Source organism: Cucurbita maxima, unplaced genomic scaffold (assembly GCF_002738345.1).
Source record: "Cucurbita maxima cultivar Rimu unplaced genomic scaffold, Cmax_1.0 Cma_Scf00023, whole genome shotgun sequence".
Classification (NCBI taxonomy): domain Eukaryota; kingdom Viridiplantae; phylum Streptophyta; class Magnoliopsida; order Cucurbitales; family Cucurbitaceae; genus Cucurbita; species Cucurbita maxima.
Genome location: NW_019272039.1, coordinates 746,418 through 766,420, shown reverse-complemented (window position 1 = coordinate 766,420; position 20,003 = coordinate 746,418). Strand labels below are relative to the sequence as shown.

At 36.2% G+C, this 20,003-nt stretch overlaps 2 protein-coding genes and 2 pseudogenes across 3 annotated transcripts; all 4 read left to right on the top strand.

The window, feature by feature from the left end:
* Positions 1 to 5,129: 5,129 nt before the first annotated feature.
* LOC111497477 (transcription factor GTE10-like) lies at positions 5,130 to 8,771 on the top strand. Of its 2 annotated transcripts, none has more exons than XM_023148285.1 (11): positions 5,130 to 5,313; positions 5,609 to 6,541; positions 6,727 to 6,790; positions 6,861 to 6,998; positions 7,072 to 7,133; positions 7,208 to 7,268; positions 7,358 to 7,435; positions 7,591 to 7,712; positions 7,805 to 7,871; positions 8,009 to 8,130; positions 8,224 to 8,771. In XM_023148285.1, the coding sequence occupies exons 2-11, from the start codon at positions 5,753 to 5,755 to the stop codon at positions 8,428 to 8,430; spliced, it is 1,710 nt and encodes a 569-aa protein (XP_023004053.1). In that variant the 5' UTR covers positions 5,130 to 5,313; positions 5,609 to 5,752; the 3' UTR covers positions 8,431 to 8,771. The 2 variants fall into 2 exon arrangements, with proteins under 2 accessions (XP_023004053.1, XP_023004054.1); XM_023148286.1 differs by having other exon boundaries at positions 5,131 to 5,313; positions 6,867 to 6,998.
* Positions 8,772 to 8,939: 168 nt separating this feature from the next.
* Positions 8,940 to 10,473, top strand: LOC111497480 (annotated as a pseudogene).
* Positions 10,474 to 10,579: 106 nt separating this feature from the next.
* LOC111497479 lies at positions 10,580 to 12,344 on the top strand (annotated as a pseudogene).
* A 1,117-nt stretch (positions 12,345 to 13,461) lies between these two features.
* LOC111497474 (ABC transporter B family member 9) lies at positions 13,462 to 19,263 on the top strand. The gene is made up of 12 exons (XM_023148282.1): positions 13,462 to 13,938; positions 14,567 to 14,621; positions 14,783 to 14,958; positions 15,048 to 15,269; positions 15,359 to 15,597; positions 15,690 to 16,215; positions 16,359 to 16,632; positions 16,718 to 17,366; positions 17,453 to 17,681; positions 17,764 to 18,030; positions 18,121 to 18,384; positions 18,504 to 19,263. Exons 1-12 carry the CDS (start codon positions 13,693 to 13,695, stop codon positions 19,143 to 19,145), a joined length of 3,789 nt encoding a protein of 1,262 aa, XP_023004050.1. The 5' UTR covers positions 13,462 to 13,692; the 3' UTR covers positions 19,146 to 19,263.
* Positions 19,264 to 20,003: the final 740 nt, after the last annotated feature.

Below are 20,003 nucleotides of genomic sequence, written 5' to 3'. Positions count from 1 at the left end.
TTGTGCATGGTTGGAAAAATTAGAACAAATATGTCGTGATTGAGGATGAATAGTTGAAAATATTATACTCCCATCCCATAACTTTTATCATGTAGTAGGTAAGTTACATATTTCATATTAAATACAGTAATAAAATTAATAAAGAAGAGATGAAAATAAAATTATTAATAAAATTTTAAATCTATTTTTCATTCCAGTCTAAATTTGAATTATCTCCATAATTTTATCAACGATATCTTTTTCATTTATTTATTTTTATCTCCTACTATTTATAAATGGTCTATAATTGGTAAATAGTAATTACTAAAAATATTTGGATCCCAATCAATCTCCTCCTATATAAGAAACAAAAAGTAGGTCAAACTCAAAACACAACTTAGTCTCAAAAAATAAATGCACCTTTTGAGCCATTGCTGCATCTTTTCATGTCTTCTAGTGATAATTGCGATGATGGCAACGCCATCATTTGCAACGCCAGCATTCACTAGCCCAAAGCAGCATACGTCAGCATTGACTGAATGGAACGTGACGATGAAGAACAACTTGGATCCCCCCCATACTATGTTAGTTCACTGCAAATCAAAAGACAATGACTTGGGTGATCATACGCTACAAGTGGGACAAAGTTTCTCGTGGAAATTTAGAGTAAATCTTTTAGCCAACACCCTTTTTTGGTGTAATCTAAGTACATCGTCAAACAAACACGTGTCGATGGAAGTATTTTGGCCAGAGAATAAACATGACTGGCTTGGTGCTAAATGCAACTATCAGCTTTGCGTGTGGGTGGCTCAAGAGGATGGCATTTATTTGGAGGATCTTCCTCACAAAGTATATTTGTTCGTTCGTGGTTGGGATAAGTAGATGGGTATGTGTTTGATCTGAGATTACTGTCGTATCACTATATATTGGAGATGTTTTATTCTAATAATATTTAAATAAGGCATTTCATCATATCTTCCCCTCCTACCGACTAAGCTATGTTTGAAATTCAATTCCTTGACTGAATTCCTCGAAACTAATTAGATTTTATTGGTTCTAATTTTGAATTCTGAATATCATTTTTTTTATTTTAATAAAATATATATATATATATATAAAATGGTCTTTAAATATATTCAATTTTGTATTTAAAATGTCATTATCACTTACATCTTTATTGAACTAACACTTAAAATATCCTGATTTTTTTCAAACATAAATATAGTCAACATGTCACATTAAAGATAAACCCTTCAGAAATTATTTTTAGACTAAAAATTAATAAAGATATTTATAACTGTATTATGATTTTAATTTTAATTTTAAAGTATGAGAACGTAAATTTAAAAAATTAGAAATTTATTGTATTCACACAAATTTATTTTAACTTAATTTATTTTTTAAAAAAATATAATTATTAAAATCTAAAATATAATGATAACTAAAAGATAACTAATAATCCTTGGTTCTACAAATTTGTTTAATTAGTTGCAATATTATTTTATAGAAAAAATAAAAGGAAAATTATGAGTGTTTATCTTGACAACTCATTTTTTATTTTAAAAAAGGCCGATACAAACAATTTATGTGACAGAGAAGCCACGTGTAGAAGTGACCAATTACACCAATTACAACATCTGAATTTATGACGTGGCTCAGGGAGGTGTTTACTTTTACCGATGGGGTATGGACTATTTTAATATAATTCCACGTTGGATTACTTTAAACATATCATCATCACATAATCTCCACGTCAATTAAAAATAATAAAAATTAAATCCAATACATACTTTCAACAACCTCATCATTTTTATATAGAAAAATTTATAAATTTTCATTTTATTTTAATTTAGAATCACATTAATAACTTTAATATTTTTATGCGTATATGCCATCATATATAAAATTTAAAGTATGAAATTTAGATTTGACGTGTGACGATCTCGACATTTTCATACAACCGGATCATATCACTATTATAATTCTAAATTGTTTACGAAAATAAAGACTATTCTCATAAATCAATATGAATTCTCAATTTAAATTGTTACCTAATACATGATAACATTTCATGCATAAATAGAAATAACAATTAATATTTTCTATCTCTTTGTGAAATTATCCACAAATTTTGTCCATGGATGGTAAGAAATTAGTGAATTCAAAAAATTCGGTTGGTGTAGATCAAAATCAATCTCGTCACCACTCTTTGATTTGTTATATAAGAAAGAAAACTTTGGTTGAACTAAAAAATCAAACCAAGAATGAATCTTTTGACTGCTTCCTTCCTCATTTCATATCTTCTTATGGTAATGGCGATAATGGCTCAGCCATCTTTTGCAATCTCAAAGGGGTATGCACCATTTAGTGAATGGAAGGTGACGGTTATTAACCAATTGAGTCCAAGTCAGACTTTATTTCTTCGCTGCAAATCAAAAGATGATGACTTAGGTGATCACACCCTACAAGTAGGTCAAAGTTTCTCATGGAAATTCAGAGTGAATTTTTTCGCAACTACCCTTTTTTGGTGTAATATGCGAACCACATCAAATAAACATGTGGCAATGGAAGTATTTTGGCCCGAGAGTCAAGATTGGCTGGGTTACAGATGCGACTATGGGCTTTGCAATTGGAATGCTAAAGATAACGGCATTTATTTGGAGAATATTCCTAAAAAATCAATGGAATTTGTGCACAGTTGGGAAAACTAAGGTGAGGTACTGCAAACTCGAGACACGATTTACCGTGCTTTCTGTTTTTAAATAAATTTGGATGTTTTGTTCTAATGAAATGCATTTAAAGGTGTAGTTGAATAAAGCTTAGTTTTTCTTTTAAATGGATGAATTTGCAACTAGTATGTTTTTATCTTTCTACTTTAAAATGAGGTTAGCATGTATTTAGTAACGAACCTGAATCAATTTAGGGTTTTAGAAAGTCGAGCCATTATAGTTATTGGAATTTATGACCTAAAGTCTCGTATTTTATGATTTAGTTTTAATAATAATTTTGATTAGTTTAGTTTCAATTTAACCTATGAAAAGTGGTAGACTTTTAGTATAATCTTGAAGAACATGTGGTTGACATATGAGAGCATCACGTTCAAGAAATAACCTAAATGGTCTAAAGTATATGAATAAAGTTGAGTATCTTGTTCTCATAACAGTAGTGATACGATCCACTTTATAATTGCTACAAATGATTGGATTCAAATCGTCAGTATGAAGACATGCGAGCAAAAACATTATATACAATAAATTTGTATAAGATTAGATCGTAAAATATTTAATCTCTCTTTATAAATAAGTTAATTTAGAAGATTAATACTTTACCATATAATCTACCATAATTATTAACTTCGGGTGGTTAAATGTATCAGGACAACAAGAATTTTTTTGTTCCGTTTTAAAAATTGTTCTCCTAATAAATTGTTCAAGACATAAACAAAAATGACAACTAGATTTTTTAGCATAAGTTTTAACCTTACTAAATTAGGAAGAAGATAATAAATTCAAACAATTTTTTGTTGGGGTCGATCAAACTAATCTCGTCACCCCTCTTTGATTGGATATATAAGAAGGGTAGACGTGATTGAAAGAAAAAAAAAGCATTTAAATTAATGAATCCTTTCATGAATTTCTGCATCATTTCATATCTTCTAGTGGTAACAACAGCGACAGAGAAATTATCTTCTGCAGACACAAATGTGTATACGACGCCATTGACAAAATGGACGGTGACGATTACTAACCAATTGAGTCCAGGGCAGATTTTGTTCCTTCGATGCAAGTCAAAAGATGATGATTTGGGTGCTCAAACGCTACACGTAGATCAAAGTTTCTCGTGGAAATTCAAAGTAAATTTATTATCAACCACCCTTTTTTGGTGTAATCTACGTACCTCATCAAACAAGCATGTGTCAATGGAAGTATTTTGGCCGGAGAAACATGAATGGCTTGGTTATAGATGCAATTACGAGTATTGCTATTGGGATGTTAGAGACGATGGCATTTATTTGGACAATCTTCCTAAGAACATAGATGAATTTGTGCGTGGTTGGGAAAAATAGGATAAGTATGTGGTTGAGGATGAATGGTTGAAAATATTATACTCCCACAACTTTTATATAAGTTTATACATATTTCATATTAAATACATCAATAAAATTAAAAAATAATAATAATAAGGAAAAAAAAAATTATTAATAAAATTTTAATTCTATTTTTCAGTCCCGTCTAAATTTGAATTATCTCTGTAATTTTATCAACCACATCTTTTTCATTTATTTATTTTTATCTCCTACTGGTCTATAATTGGTAAATAATAATTACTAAAAACATTTGGATCCCAATCAATCTCCTCCCATATAAGAAACAAAAAGCGTAGTCTCAAAAAATAAATGTACCTTTTGAACCATTGCTGCATCCTTTCATGTCTTCTATCGGTTGCCATCATTCGCAACTCCAACATTTGCTCGCCCAAAACAGCATATGTCAGCATTGACTGAATGGAACGTGACAATGATAAACGACTTGGGTTCATGCCATACTATGTTAGTTCACTGCAAATCAAAAGACGATGATTTGGGTAATCATACGCTACAAGTGGGACAAAGTTACTCGTAGAAATTTAGAATAAATCTTTTAGCAAACACCCTTTTTTGGTGTAATCTAAGTACCTCGTCAAACAAACCTGTGTCGATGGAAGTATTTTGGCCGGAGAATAAAAAGGACTGGCTTAGTGCTAGATGCAACTATCAACGTTGTGTATGGCTGGCTAGAGAGGATGGCGTTTATTTGGAGGATCTTCCTTACAAAGCAATAGAGTTCATTCGTGGTTGGGATAAGTAGGATGAGCATGTGCTTGATTTGAGATTATTGTTGTGAGCCATATCCATATTTATTGGAAATGTTTTATTCCAATAATATTTAAATAAGGCATTTCATATAATTTCCATATCTTTCCCCTCTTAATACTATCAAATATTTTTAAGATAATGTTTAAGTTTTATCAATCCTAACTTTGCGTATTCCGAAAATAATAATTATTTTTGTATATTTATTAATGGTTCTTAAAAATTAAAAAAAAAAAAAATTAATTGGAGGGAAAAACCCTACAGCTGTTAATCACTTGACAGCGAACACCAACAACAACGGACCGATTGTGTTTCCATAAACCCTAGACTTATCGCCTTCCCTCTTCCTCTTCGCGCGGTTGTTCTCTTCGAGGGGGGCTCTTCGCCCTCTCTCTTCGAATTCTTCTTAGCCGCCGCTTCTTCTTTTCCCGTCGTTGCTTAACTTCAATCTCCTGCCTTCCGACGCCTTCCCGTCGATCTGAGTAAGTGCCTCTTTCTCTCTACTGATTCTTCTTCTTTGCTGCCATCGTCGGCTTGGGGTTCACTGAGATTCGAGGACGCTCTTGAATTTTATGCCATCTTCTGGAACTCATATTCACTTTTGATTTTCCTAAACTTATTAGAGTTAATTTGTTACTTTGTTTCTTTATGCCTCCTCTGTTTTAGTATATCTTATCACTTCGAGTTATTGAGATCATGAAAAACTAGGTTTTGCTTATATCACTGTAATTTTTCTCTGTTGGCTGTCTGATTATTTTCTGTTCATGCTTTATGCAGGTTTAATTTCCATACGAGTAGTTCTTTCATCGCTTCTTCTTTGTTTGAGGGATGTTGCTTTTCTGATGGTCTGGGTTGCTTGTAAAACATTAATTATCTAGCTCTCTCCAAGTCTTGGGTTTCTTGACATTCCTTTGGGTTAAAATGATTGCCACCGAAACCATTGTACCGAGTAAAAAGCTGAGAATTAAACTTGCCGGGAAACGAGTAGAAGATCATCCTCGTTCACAATCTTCTGAATTTGGGAAGCTTGTAGGCCAGGAGTTATCATTTACTGGAAGGAATGGGTTGAAGGTGGATGGTGCATTCAATTATTCATTGAATGCTTTCAGTAATGGTAAGACCTTTGCTGCTGCCTGTTGTAAGTCCAAATCTCCAATCACAATCACTGATAAGCGCAGAGCAACCGAGGTTATAAAATCTCCAAGAGAGAAGAAGCAGAAGTTGGATCGGAGTACAACGCAGCAATGCTCTTCAATTTTAAAAGAACTAATGTCCCATGCATGTGGTTGGGTTTTCAACCAACCCGTGGATCCTGTGGCATTGAAAATTCCTGACTACTTCTCAATCATCACTGATCCTATGGATTTGGGAACTGTCAAATCCAAGCTAGAGAAAAATATGTTTCAGACAAGTGAAGAATTTGCTGCTGATGTTAGACTAACATTTTCTAATGCCATGCGTTACAATCCTCCTGCTAATGCTGTTCATAAGATGGCCAAGGAACTTAACGAAGTTTTTGAAAAGAGATGGAAACTGCCGAAGGAAAAATGGGTCAGTGGAAGATCAACATTTCAGCGAGTAAAACTTTCAAATGGACCAACAGGAGAAAAGGTTTCCCGAACTCCATCTCGGAATACTTTATTGCATAAGAAGTCAACAGTATCTGAAGAGAATGTCAGTACACCGTCTTCAAATGCAAATGGTGTTGAGGCAAGTAATATCCATGATTTTTGTTTAATGTTCTAAAAGTGTATTTTCAAGTCATGGTGTTGGTAGAGCACTAGAATTTGTGTTATGAATTTTCATTTGGTTTGCTTGATTATTTAACACTCGTGGCGAATTGGGGAGCATTCTTATCTTGCATAATGGATTGCGTTTTCTCATTTATATTGCAGGTTGATCATGCTAAAACACTCCCAACTTGTGCACCCAAACCTCCCAGGAAGAACTTCCATACAGGTATGAAGTGGCAGATTACGGTTCTGCTTTATGTCCCTGTAAAGGAGCTAATTAGCCATGTATCTGATAGGAACAGAAACTAGCAGTAAACATGCTTGTAGCTCCTTTGATAATCAAACACCGAGACAGGTTGTCAGTAAGTGTACGAGATGTTGTAACATTCCATGTCATTGTAGCTCTTCTTCCAATTCAGGCCTTGCATCCTCTGGTGGGTGGTTGATTTTTCTATTAGCTTGTGTTCATTCTGGTAATTGTCTAAAAAATTAGTTTCTGTAATTTAGATCAATCTAACGAGAGATCATTGTCAAGAGAGAATTCAGATGCCAATTATTCCAGTGGACTGGTACGTTACTATTGCAGGTTTGCTATGAACATTCACATTTTTTTGTATCGTTTATATAATTTATATTAATTTAGGACTCTCAAACATGGAGATTGTCAGTTTCCCAGCCGTCCAAGTTGGATACAGGTTCTGAAGGTCAGTTCTCATATTTTTTATGAAAATTTTCTTTTATTAATATCTTTTATCTTCCTAGAATGCTCAATATTACTGGGAATGATGTGAAGGGATTGGATGTATTTTGGAGGATGAAAGCAAACCTTGTGATCAGTCTTTGACCCTTGAGACAAATGCTACCTCTGGAGGTCAGTATTCTGCTAGCGTAGCAGAAATACCATTTTTATGTGTTTGTTTTGAGTTTAATTGTATTGCTTATTAATCTCTCTCTATCTTTAACTAATGGCAAGCCTTTTTCCTAATCGGATGCATCAGACTAACTACATCTCTTCATTTGTTGCAGAGTGCTCTACCCCAATTTTTGACGTACAACTTTCGCCAAAGAAGGCTCTCCGTGCTGCAATGCTTAAGAGTCGCTTCGCTGAAACCATTTTGAAAGCACAACAGAAGAAACTTCTTGATCTTGTATGTTCATTAACTTCATAATAAAGCTGTTATCACCATTTTTCTTTTTCCCTATAGTTATATGATAGTAATAGTTTCCTCATTCTTGGTAGGGCGATAAAGTTGATCAAGTGAAGATGCAGCAGGAAAAGGAAAGGTTAGAAAGGAAGCAGCTTGAAGGTAAAAGCTTGTGTGCGATATTATTTATATTTAACCCCACCACCACCACCACCACCACCAAGAAAAAAAGAAAAAAAATGCATCTCTACGTACGTGTGCATTTATTGGTTTTGCATTTCCTTCTGTAAATTATACAGAGAGTGCACGAATAGAAGCACAAATAAAGGCTGCTGAGATGGTATTGCAATTGAAAGCGGAGGCGGAGAAGAAGCAGCAGCGAGAAAGGGATAGAGAAGCTGCCCGAATTGCTCTTCAGAAGGTTATTCATTGACATCCAATCTCACTTTTATTACATTCTGTACTCCAGCTGATATCTCGCAAGTATCCCTTACCAGTACCTTCTTTCTTTTAGATCGAAAGAACTGTTGAACTGGACCAAAATCTCGAGATCCTAAAAGAGCTGGAAAAACTTAGTGGAGGAATCTTATTCGTCAAACATCACTGTGCAAAGTTGAAGAGGTCATTAGACGAGGGTCAGTTGGAAAATCCATTGGAACGACTTGGTTTGTTTATCAAGGATGAATTCCTGGACGAAGATGAAGAAAACCATCTACAATGAAAATGGGAAGGAGGGGGAGATTTTTCCTAGTTGAAACTTCCTCTTATTGTTTATCAAAGGGAATGTTTCGACTGTGACTGTGCGTTTGACTGGTTTGTGGGAAGCAATAGTTGTAAATTATACGAAATTCATATTTGTTTGGGTTCAGGTTTAGGACTTTTGAGTACTGTAACTGATAGTACAGTAGAGGTGATGTATAGCCCAAAGTAGTTCTATGGATGGGGAACCCAAAAATTAAAACTAGGATCCCAAAAATGAAAAAGAAAAAAAAGAAGAAGAATAAGATTAAAGTAGATAATGAGACTTGTTTGGCACTGATTTAGGCCGCTTTGGATGTGTTTAAAATTACTTTCTACATTTTGTTCGCTGTTTTGGTTACTACATTGCAGGCAATGTACATCAAACTATGTTTATTACTTAATATGAAGTTACAAAATTGTCTGATATTTTCATACTATAAATAAATTTGCACATAAATCTATGTCATTGTTGGGTTTTTCTCGTTTTTACCATCAAGAATGGCAGCGTTAACATATTTTATTCGTCAACCCGTCAACTTGTAACATCTATATTGACGTATTTGAGCTGACCCAACCCCCAAAACACAGTCAAGGTTTGTCTTGTTCTTTGGAAGGTTGAAATTGAAGTATTGACCGCTTAATGGAAAGCACTCCGACTTGATACAATTCTGCTTTGTTAACAGAGGGACCTCGAGAGAGGTGGAGCAAGAAGCAACGATGCTGCGGCTGGGTGATTCTCTCCTGGTGCCTAGCGTTCAAGAGTTAGCCAAAAGCTCCCCATCCACAGTTCCCCTTCGATATGTTCGCCCCAACCAAGACCCTCCTTTCCAGTTCATCGACACTTCACCTCAAATCCCTGTTATTGACTTGCACAAGCTGTTGTTCTCCAACAATTCTCAGGATTCTGAACTTCATAAGCTCCATCTTGCTTGCAAAGATTGGGGTTTCTTCCAGGTACTCGCTGTTTTATCCGTCTTCAAAGTTTCCGTTTATATCCTTTTGTGTGAAGTCATTTTCTTTGTGCAGCTGATCAACCATGGAGTGAGTGATGCATTGGTGGAGAATATGAAATCAGGCGTTGAAGCACTCTTTAATCTTCCATTAGAAGAGAAGAGGAAGCTTTGGCACAAACCAGGAGACTGTGAAGGATTTGGACAAAGCTTTGTTTCTCTGAGGACCAGAAGCTTAATTGGGGAGATCTCTTTGGAATGTTTATCCTCCCTGCTTATTTGAGGAAACCCCACTTGTTTCCCAACCTCCCTCTTCCATTCAGAGATGATTTGGATGCTTATGCGTTGGAGATGGAAATTCTAGCTATGAAACTTCTAGACTTAATGGCTAAAGCTTTGAAAATGGAAGGCTGCGAAATGAGAGAGCTGCTTGGAGGAGGAATTGTGTCAACAAGAATGAACTGCTATCCTCCATGTCCTCAACCAGAGCTAGTCATTGGACTCAACAACCATTCTGATGCATCTGGCTTAACCATTCTTCTTCAAGTCAATGAAATGGAAGGCCTCCAAAAAAGGAAGGATGGGAGGTGGATTCCTGTTCAGCCTCTCCCAAATGCTTTTGTTATCAATATTGGAGATATTTTGGAGGTAAAAGCTTTCCTTGTTGTTCTTTCCTATTCTGAATGAACCTCGTAAAACTGATAAATTTCGACGTTGAATATGAACGTTCAGATTGTTACGAATGGAATATATCGCAGCATCGAGCACCGGGTGACCGTGAACTCGGCGAAGGAGAGGCTTTCAGTGGCCATTTATTACAGCCCAAGGTTAGATGGGGAGATAGGTCCTGCTCCAAGCTTGGTCAGTTCAGATAGTCCAGCTTTGTTTAAAAGAATTGGAGTCACAGATTTCCTCAAAGGATTCTTCTCCTAGGAAATGAATGGAAAGTCATATCTTGATGGTATGAGGATCCAAAATGAAGGGACGCATGACTGTTGATTTGGGATAGTTTCTCAAAATAAAATGAAAAGCAGTTGAAGGGAGAGATTTGAACCTTCAACCTTATTGAATATACATATTCGATGCCATGTTCATGTTAGACTATTAATCTAAGATTTCAATAGTGTAAAGTTTCAATTTTTTTTGTTCTACAAAAGAGAAGAAATAGAGGGGTGTGGATCATTGGATTATTGAATAGTTTGTGATCACACGAGTTTTCTTTCTTTTTCTAATGAAATATCCGACCCACAAATTGGGATAGAAAATGAAATAGAGAATGAGGGGCGTGGACCATGGCCAATACATATTTTTGAGTAGCAACTAGTGAAGTTGCAGGTGACCACTCAGCCAAATTCATGGAATCCAAAACTGAGAAGGTTGTCTTTGGAGCATCAATCATAGTTCCAAGCGTTCTGGAGCTAACCAAGCACCCCATCTCTAAGCTTCCCCTTCGCTATGAACGCGACGATCAGGACCCGCCGATCGTTTTCAATGAAGATTCTGAACCGTCGGTACCGGAGGTCGATCTTCACCGGTTGGCCATTGGAGATTTTGCTGCTGCAGAGATGGAGAAGTTGCATTCTGCATGTAAGGAATGGGGATTCTTCCAGGTATGTAAGCTTTGTAAGTACTTTAAAGAGGATGCGTTAGCCAAAGCTAACGACTAAAAACTTGTTTTTGTTTTGAAACTTTGCTATAAATTGAAATACGCAGCTTTGATGAATATGTTGTTGGCAGATTATAAACCATGGAGTTCCCACGTCCTTGGTGAACGAATTCAGAATGGAAATTGGAAGTTTGTTTAATCTTTCCTATGAAGAAAAGAAGCTGCTTTGGCAAAGCCGAGAGAACCAAGAAGGATTTGGGCAGCTGTGTGTGGTGTCAGAGGACCAGAAGCTTGATTGGTCAGACATGTTCTCTACATACTTATTCGCCCTCCTAATCTAAGGAAGCCTCATCTATTCCATAATCTTCCACCAAAACTCAGGTTTTTACAATTGGAAGTCTGATATTCACATGGTTGCTGCAGAGAGGCTCTTGAAGCTTACACAACTGAAGTTCAGAAGTTAGCCATGATTATTTTGAACCATTTGGCTGAAGCTTTGAAGATGGATGGTGAAGAAATGAGGGAGCTATTTAGAGATGGTGTTCAGTCAATGAGGATGAACTACTATCCACCATGCCCTGAACCCGATAAGGCCATCGGATTCTCGGCTCACTCGGATGCAAATGCTCTAACAATTCTCCTGCAACTCAATGAAACAGAAGGACTGCAAATCCGGAAAGATGGGAGATGGGTTTCTGTCAAACCAATTCCAAATGCATTTGTGGTCAATATAGGTAACATCATAGAGGTACGTATAATGAGTTAGTCTTTGGATCGTTGGTGATGAAATTTGTTACTATAATTTGGGCTGTGTTTGTTAATGCACAGATTGTAAGCAATGGCGTATACAAGAGCATTGAGCATAGAGTGACATCAAATTGTTCAAAAGAAAGGCTTTCAGTTGCAACATTCCACGGTCCAAATCTAAGCTTGGAGTTGGGTCCTGCAAAGAGTGTTGTAGGGCCTCATAACCCACCGAAGTTTCGAACTGTCCCTTTGGTGAAGTACTTCAAAGGCTACTTTGCTAAAAAAGTAGAAGGAAAGTCATACCTTGATCAAATTAGAATTCAGAACCAATGAAGTAAGTTGCAGTTAGGACACACTCACTATCGCCACTCGGCCAAATTCATGGAGTCCTGGGTTGTCTTGGGTTTAGAGACCACTTGTTGTGCACGGATGATACAACCTTCAATTCTCTCTTATACCACTGGTTGTAATCTAATAGCACAATTAAAATGATTTAATCTCCCATTGTTGTAGCGGAATGTAACAATCAAAATATTCTAATATTCAATTGTTGTAACTGAAGCAATATCGATCGCACTCACACACCCACAAAAACTGAAATTAAACAAAGAGACACAAAGATTTACATGGTTCGGAGGGAAGAAATTCCCCTACATCCATGGGCAAAGTCTCTTTTACAAAGTTCTTTCCGATTGCCTTTAGACAAATACAAAATGGCAATGACTCAACATCTAATCCAAATGCCATTCACATTGACTCCACACCTAACTAAAATGACACTAGACAAATACAAAATGACAATGACTTTACATGACTCCAACCAACCTTTACGTAGATATAACAATATTAATTCATAAATGAGAATATTAATATTATGAGTGAGTTAATAACCAAAATAGGTAAGAAAAGCAGTGAAAATACTTATAAAGTAAATGGTATTTAATAACAGGTCATGACAACTTACAACATGGACATGCGCCAATCATTTTCAATGGAGATTCTAAACCGTCAGTACTGATCATCGATCTTTGCCGACGTGGTTGCTGCAAAGAGGCTGTTGAAGCTTACTCAAAAGAGTTGAAGGACTGCAAATTCGGGAAGATGAAATTTATCTTAATTAATTAAAAAATTAATATTTTTTTTTAAAAGAAAACCTGATTATAATAAAAAATTAAAAAAAGTTCGCAAATATCTAAGGCTCTATTTATTTATAAGAAATTACAAAACACTATCAAGTTTATTTGATATTAACGAATAAGAACTAACTAATATAAAATAATAATAATAATAATAATAATAATAATAAGATAAAAAAAGAGGTAGGCTTTTATAGAGTGAAATTAATTGAGAGGAATGAAATTGTGTTTCTTTCTATATCAAATAATTTATGTTCCAATTTTAATTTTATTTTGGTAAGTTCACTAATTATTTGATTGTTTATAGATATAAATGAAATTTTCAATTAAAAAATATTTAAAGGAAAACACCCAACGTGTTGGTATTTCTAGAAGCATTATTTATTTTATAAATTTGAAGTTCCGAATTAAATATAATTTAAAAGGCAATATCGTTTATATTATACAAAATAGGAAAGAAAGAAATAAGTATACTGAATACAATGTTTCTAGAAGAAGGCTTACGTGGAATCGTGATTTGAGTTCATGAGATTATAATTCCTTCCCATATTTTCGCTCACATGAATCTCACTCTATCGCCTTCAGATGTTTCCGAATTTTTCAAAGAACAGAAATCGATGCCATTGTTGTTCTTTAAATTCAATCCTCAGTAATATTTAATCCCGCAATCTTGTTTCTCAAATTTCACTTTTCTTCATCAATCTTGAATCATCTTTCACGTTACGTTTGATTACCCTCTTAACACAGCCCTGTTGCCTTTTCCTTTTATCTCTTCTCCTGCTTTTGCACCCACCTGAACCGCCATGGACGGCAGCGACGCCCCTACTGACTCGCCGCCGGGTCCTCGGAATGGACGAGACGGTCAGAAGGTCCCTATCTATAAACTCTTCACATTCGCCGATCGGTTCGACGTTATGTTGATGATCCTCGGCACCGTCTGCGCTATCGCTAATGGCATCTCTCAGCCAATCATGACGCTTATTTTCGGCAAGATGATCAACTCCTTTGGCTCCTCCGATCAGTCTGATGTTGTCACTCAAGTTTCCAAGGTGCCTCGGTGTTTTACTTTATTTTATATTTTAATACACAGATTCCTGCTCCAAACCTAGTTCCTTATTTCGCCTGATCTTTTATTATTAATATGTTTTCAACCTCCTCAAAGTATTAATAACTTTTATGTATATATATTTGGAGTTACTTTGTTGTGGAAGCTTTCTAATATTTGGTGAATTTCTGATCCTCAATTAATTCAATCCAATCGTAGTTGTTTGAAATCGTTTTAGAGAACAAAATTTGATTCCTATACTTAAAAAAGAATCCTCAAATATGCCTTAAAATCTTGTAATTGTTCGGGTGCAAATAATTTATCCTGTAAAAGAAACGTAAATGCTGGAGTGGATTGACTGAGTCTAGATTCTCTGTTGTTCAGGTTCATGTGATATGATAAGTCATGTGTTGTCGGTTCATTGGTCCAATAATCTACTTTAGTGATAAACACTTGTCTCTCATGATCTCTATTTCTCAATCCAACAAGTTCTTGCTTGTTCTTTAAGCCCCAGAGATTTCATACCTTCTTTTGTTTTTTTTTTTTTTGTTTCCTTTCTGTACAGGAAAAAACCAAAAAAGAAATATAAATCTTACTGTATATATTTACCTTTTAATCTTTTTGGCTTCCAGATTTCTGTAGACTTCGTGTTCCTGGGAATTGGGACTGGAATTGCTTCGTTCCTACGTAAGTTGTAACAAATGTTTTTCATCTGTGATATTCTGTTTTAGATTGTCTTCTTCCTCTTTTAGTCTAAGGAAGACGTTCTAAATGCTGGTTTGAGCTTAGATATAGAGCTTAAGCACTGTTCATGGTGTTAATGGATATTTGAAAACAATCAATTGCAGAGGTTGCATGTTGGATGGTAACAGGAGAAAGACAGGCAGCACGTATTCGGGCATTGTATTTGAAAACAATACTAAGACAGGACATTACATTCTTTGACACTGAAACTACAACTGGAGAAGTTATTGGTCGAATGTCTGGAGACACCATTTTGATACAAGATGCCATGGGAGAAAAGGTATGTGTTCTTCTTTTACTAAATGACTTCTATTCGGTTCTATTTCTATACTCACCAAATTTAGTATCATAATTTTGATTGTTTGATAGGTGGGGAAGTTCATACAGTTACTATCAACTTTCCTCGGTGGTTTTGCGGTTGCCTTCATGAAGGGATGGCTTCTTGCTGTGGTTTTGCTCTCCTGCATTCCTGCAATTGTAGCTGCTGGTGGTGCCACATCACTTATCATGTCTAGAATGTCAAGCCGTGGACAGATTGCTTATGCTGAAGCAGGGAATGTAGTAGAACAAACAGTTGGGGCTATTAGAACAGTAAGATTAAGTTCATTCTCTTGAATCTTAAGCTATCTTTCTGTAATCTGTAATTCACTTGTATGTATTGTTCTTTTTAATTATTCAAGGTAGCATCCTATACTGGGGAGAAGCAAGCTATTGAGAAATACAATGCCAAGCTGAAAATAGCTTACAAGTCAACAGTTAAACAAGGACTCGCCTCGGGTTTAGGAATCGGCCTAATATTGCTAATTGTCTTTGGCACCTATGGGCTTGCTGTATGGTATGGATCCAAGCTTATCATTGAGAAGGGATACAATGGTGGACAAGTCATCAATGTTATCTTTGCAATTATGACTGGTGGAATGTAAGTTGAAATTTTCATTTCAGCTGAATGACCGTCTTGCAGCCACTTTTTCTTATCAATGGAAAATTCATCAACATTTTTCTGGTCATTAGGTCATTGGGGCAGACATCACCAGTGGTCAATGCATTTGCTTCAGGACAGGCTGCAGCCTACAAATTGTTTGAGACAATCAAACGAAAACCAAAAATTGATTCCTATGACGCCAGTGGTATAACGCTGGAAGACATACAAGGTGACATTGAACTTAAGGATGTCTACTTCAGGTACCCTGCTCGGCCAGATGTGCAGATTTTTTCAGGATTCTCGTTGTTTGTTCACCGTGGAACAACTGCTGCACTTGTTGGACATAGTGGAAGCGGAAAGTCAACAGTTATCAGTTTACTTGAAAGATTCTATGATCCTGATTCTGGTGAAGTACTTATAGATGGAGTGAATTTGAAGAAATTAAAACTTAGATGGATAAGGAAAAAAATTGGTCTTGTTAGCCAAGAACCTATTCTCTTTGCAACTACTATAAAGGAGAATATACTGTACGGGAAAGAAAATGCGACAGAAGAAGAGATCAGAGCAGCAACTGAGCTTGCCAATGCTGCAAAGTTCATTGACAAGCTGCCTATGGTAAACCTCAAACTGTAGTCGTCGTCCACTTTATACTTTATGCTATGTTTCTGATTGCAAGTTTCTGGCTAATTTCCTTCTCTTTCTTGAATCTCAAAAGCTTTGTTACTAAAGTTTTAATAAGTCTGCATTTTATTCCGAAGGGGCTTGATACGATGGTAGGCGAGCATGGGACCCAGCTATCAGGTGGACAGAAGCAAAGAATTGCCATTTCAAGGGCCATTTTGAAAGATCCCAGGATTCTGCTCCTTGATGAAGCAACTAGTGCTTTAGATACAGAATCAGAGCGTATTGTTCAAGAAGCACTTGTAAGAGTGATGGAAAATCGGACTACCGTGGTTGTTGCACATCGCTTGACAACTATAAGGAATGCTGACACTATAGCAGTGGTGCATCAAGGGAAACTTCTTGAAAAAGGTTTGCTTCAGAATCAACTAATTTGAGATTTCCATTCCTAAGGTTTACAATGTAGTTAATAAAGTGAACAAATTTTGAAATTTAGGAACACATGATGAACTGATCGAAAATCCTGATGGAGCTTATTCCCAGCTAGTCCGTCTGCAAGAAGGAACTACAGCAGAGACAGCAACTAACCTAACCAATGATACAGTTGATGTAGACAATAGAATGGACAGTCTTGATAGTAAGAGAACATCAATGAGGAGATCCGTAAGTAGGGGTTCATCAATTAGTCGGCCTTCATTCACTATGAACTTTGGCATTCCGGGTTCAGTTCATATCCAAGATCAAGAAATCGATGAGGACGGACCAGAAAGAGCAGACATTGATCCGAAAAAGCGTAAAAATGTTTCATTGAAACGATTGGCAGCCTTGAATAAGCCTGAAATTCCAGTTTTGCTCCTTGGATCCATCGCAGCAGTACTGAGTGGCATAGTTTTTCCTATATTTGGCCTTTTACTCTCAAGTGCCATTGGAATGTTCTATAAACCCGCAAGCCAGCTTGAGAAAGAATCCAAGTATTGGGCACTTGTGTATCTTGGTCTAGGATGTCTCATATTCTTTGCTGCACCTACACAGAATTTCCTTTTTGGAATTGTAGGCGGAAAGTTAATCGAACGGATTCGGTCTTTGACATTTGAAAAGATTGTCCACCAACAGATTAGCTATTTTGATGATCCTGCAAACACAAGGTCAGTTTAGAACTTCGAAATCACTGCATTAACATCTTTATCTCATCATTAACTCTTAATAAGCTAAGCTCCGTCCTATGTTTCAGTGGCGCAATTGGTGCAAGGTTGTCCACCGATGCTGCCACAGTTCGAGGACTTGTAGGGGATGCCTTGGCCTTAGTAGTCCAGAATATTGCAACCATCACAGCTGGGTTAATCATAGCATTCTCAGCTAACTGGATATTAGCTTTGGTGATTCTAGCCGTGTCGCCTTTGCTGCTTGTACAAGGTTACCTCCAGACCAAGTTCACGAGAGGGTTCAGTGCAGATGCCAAGGTTAGTTTGTCTAATCTACCAATTCTTTCGTCAATTGATGAAATGCAATTCTTAAGCTAATGCTAACTCTGATGCAATACAGGTCATGTATGAAGAAGCTAGTCAGGTCGCTAACGATGCCGTTGGCAGCATCAGAACTGTTGCATCATTTTGCTCTGAGAAGAAGGTGATGGACTTATATGAAAAGAAATGTGAAAATCCAGTCAAAAATGGAGTTCGCCTAGGACTCGTCAGTGGCGCCGGGTTTGGCTTTTCTTTCTTTGCCCTCTTCTGCACAAATGCTTTTTGCTTCTACATCGGATCCATTCTAGTGAAGCATGGCAAGGCAACATTTCCGGAAGTCTTCAAGGTTAAATGATAAACGATACCATGTTTTTCTTTTCGCCACTTCCATTTAGAATCAATCACTAATCTGAATGTTCTCCATTTGCTGTTGCAGGTTTTTTTCTCTCTTACAATTTCTGCCATGGGTGTTTCCCAAGCCACTGCCTTGGCTCCTGATAGCACCAAAGCCAAGGATTCCGCAGCTTCTATATTTGAAATACTCGACAGCCAGCCTAAGATCGACTCAAGCAACACCGAAGGCGAGACACTTGCCACTGTAACTGGCAATATCGATTTTGAACATGTTAGCTTCAAGTATCCAACAAGACCAGATATTCAAATTTTCCGAGATTTATGCTTAAGCATCCCTTCAGGAAAGGTAAAAACGATATTAAAACATAATCTAATTCAATAAGTTTCACCAAAATTCGGTTTAACAGCTTGCAATTCGAGAATCCTGCCTTCTGTCTGTTCTTCTAAGAATATTCTCTGGTGCAGACTGTTGCATTGGTTGGTGAAAGTGGCAGCGGGAAGTCGACAGTAATCAGTCTGATAGAAAGGTTTTACGACCCGGACTCCGGCCGCGCTCTTCTGGACGGGGTGGAAATTTTCAAGTTCAAACTAAGCTGGCTGAGGCAGCAAATGGGATTGGTCAGCCAAGAGCCAATCTTGTTCAATGAAACAATTCGCTCCAACATAGCTTATGGAAAACCAGGAAATGCAAGCGAGGAAGAGATAGTTGGAGCAGCAAAAGCAGCCAATGCACATAATTTCATCTCTTCATTGCCTGGTGGCTATGAAACCTCAGTAGGAGAAAGAGGAGTTCAGCTATCAGGAGGCCAGAAACAGAGGATAGCCATTGCTAGAGCCATACTAAAGGACCCAAAAATTCTTTTGCTGGACGAGGCCACGAGCGCACTCGATGCCGAGTCCGAGCGCGTAGTACAAGATGCATTAGATAGAGTGATGGTTAACAGAACCACGGTCGTTGTGGCCCATCGCCTCACCACCATTAGAGGGGCTGACATCATTGCTGTGGTAAAAAATGGTGTGATTACAGAGGAAGGCAGCCATGATGTGCTGATGAAGATCAATGATGGGGCTTATGCGTCCTTAGTCGCACTCCATAAAAGTTCATAACTTGAGAAGGATGAAACTAAAAAATCACTTCTACACAGATTAGATGATCCTATACAGGATCTTAAATCATTTTTTGACACATTTATTATTTTTGACATAATTTTAACATTTTAAATTCCTCCCCATATTATACCATTTTGTTAATTGATAATCACATTTATCATTATAAATTTTGACGAGTTATATTCCTCTCCAGTCTCCAATCTCTATCCATTTATGTTTTTATATTTTTTTTTCCAAAATTAAAAAAAAATAATAAAAATTTGCTTGATTTTTTTGAAATATTTTTTCCAATTTGGCATTGAAGAATTTTAATGACATTTTTATATAATTATATTTGAGAGCTTTACTTGCCAACAAATTTGCCTAGCTGTACTTCGTTTTATAATTTAATTTTTTTGTAACTTATTTATGTCACTAGCATTTAGCCGTTATTTGAATAATGCATGACATTGACAGCTGTCGGTAAGGCTTCACTTTTATCATAATATTAAACCACACACATATATATATATATATTAACGAGAAAATAATAATATATCAAGGAATGATTAGGTTCCCCCTAGGCCCCAAATTCAAACCATATATTATTATTATTTATTATAATTATCTTGGAGAATGGACTTGTGTACTTCGTACTCGGAAAGACTCAAAAAGTTCATATTTGAAAACCTTACAATGATTTTTAAATTAATAAAAATAGGATTATTCATATATTACAAAAAGATATATTTTGTTATTGTTTTTTATTTAATTTTTCTCCCATTAATTTAAATATGAAATATATTTAAATCTACTACTTCAAATTTGAAAGACAGTATTGGAAATGTAATCATTAAAATTAACTGACCGTTTTTT

What these genes read in the sequence shown, in the direction of transcription:
- LOC111497477 (XM_023148285.1), top strand. Translation starts at nt 5,753, where the DNA reads ATGATTGCCACCGAAACCATTGTACCGAGTAAAAAGCTGAGAATTAAA. An exon ending in CAAATGCAAATGGTGTTGAG is followed by an intron (nt 6,542 to 6,726) that starts GCAAGTAATATC and finishes TTTATATTGCAG; the next exon opens with GTTGATCATGCTAAAACACT. An exon ending in TTCAGGCCTTGCATCCTCTG is followed by an intron (nt 6,999 to 7,071) that starts GTGGGTGGTTGA and finishes TCTGTAATTTAG; the next exon opens with ATCAATCTAACGAGAGATCA.
- LOC111497474 (XM_023148282.1), top strand. Translation starts at nt 13,693, where the DNA reads ATGGACGGCAGCGACGCCCCTACTGACTCGCCGCCGGGTCCTCGGAAT. An exon ending in CAGTTGGGGCTATTAGAACA is followed by an intron (nt 15,270 to 15,358) that starts GTAAGATTAAGT and finishes TAATTATTCAAG; the next exon opens with GTAGCATCCTATACTGGGGA. An exon ending in GGTTCAGTGCAGATGCCAAG is followed by an intron (nt 17,682 to 17,763) that starts GTTAGTTTGTCT and finishes GATGCAATACAG; the next exon opens with GTCATGTATGAAGAAGCTAG.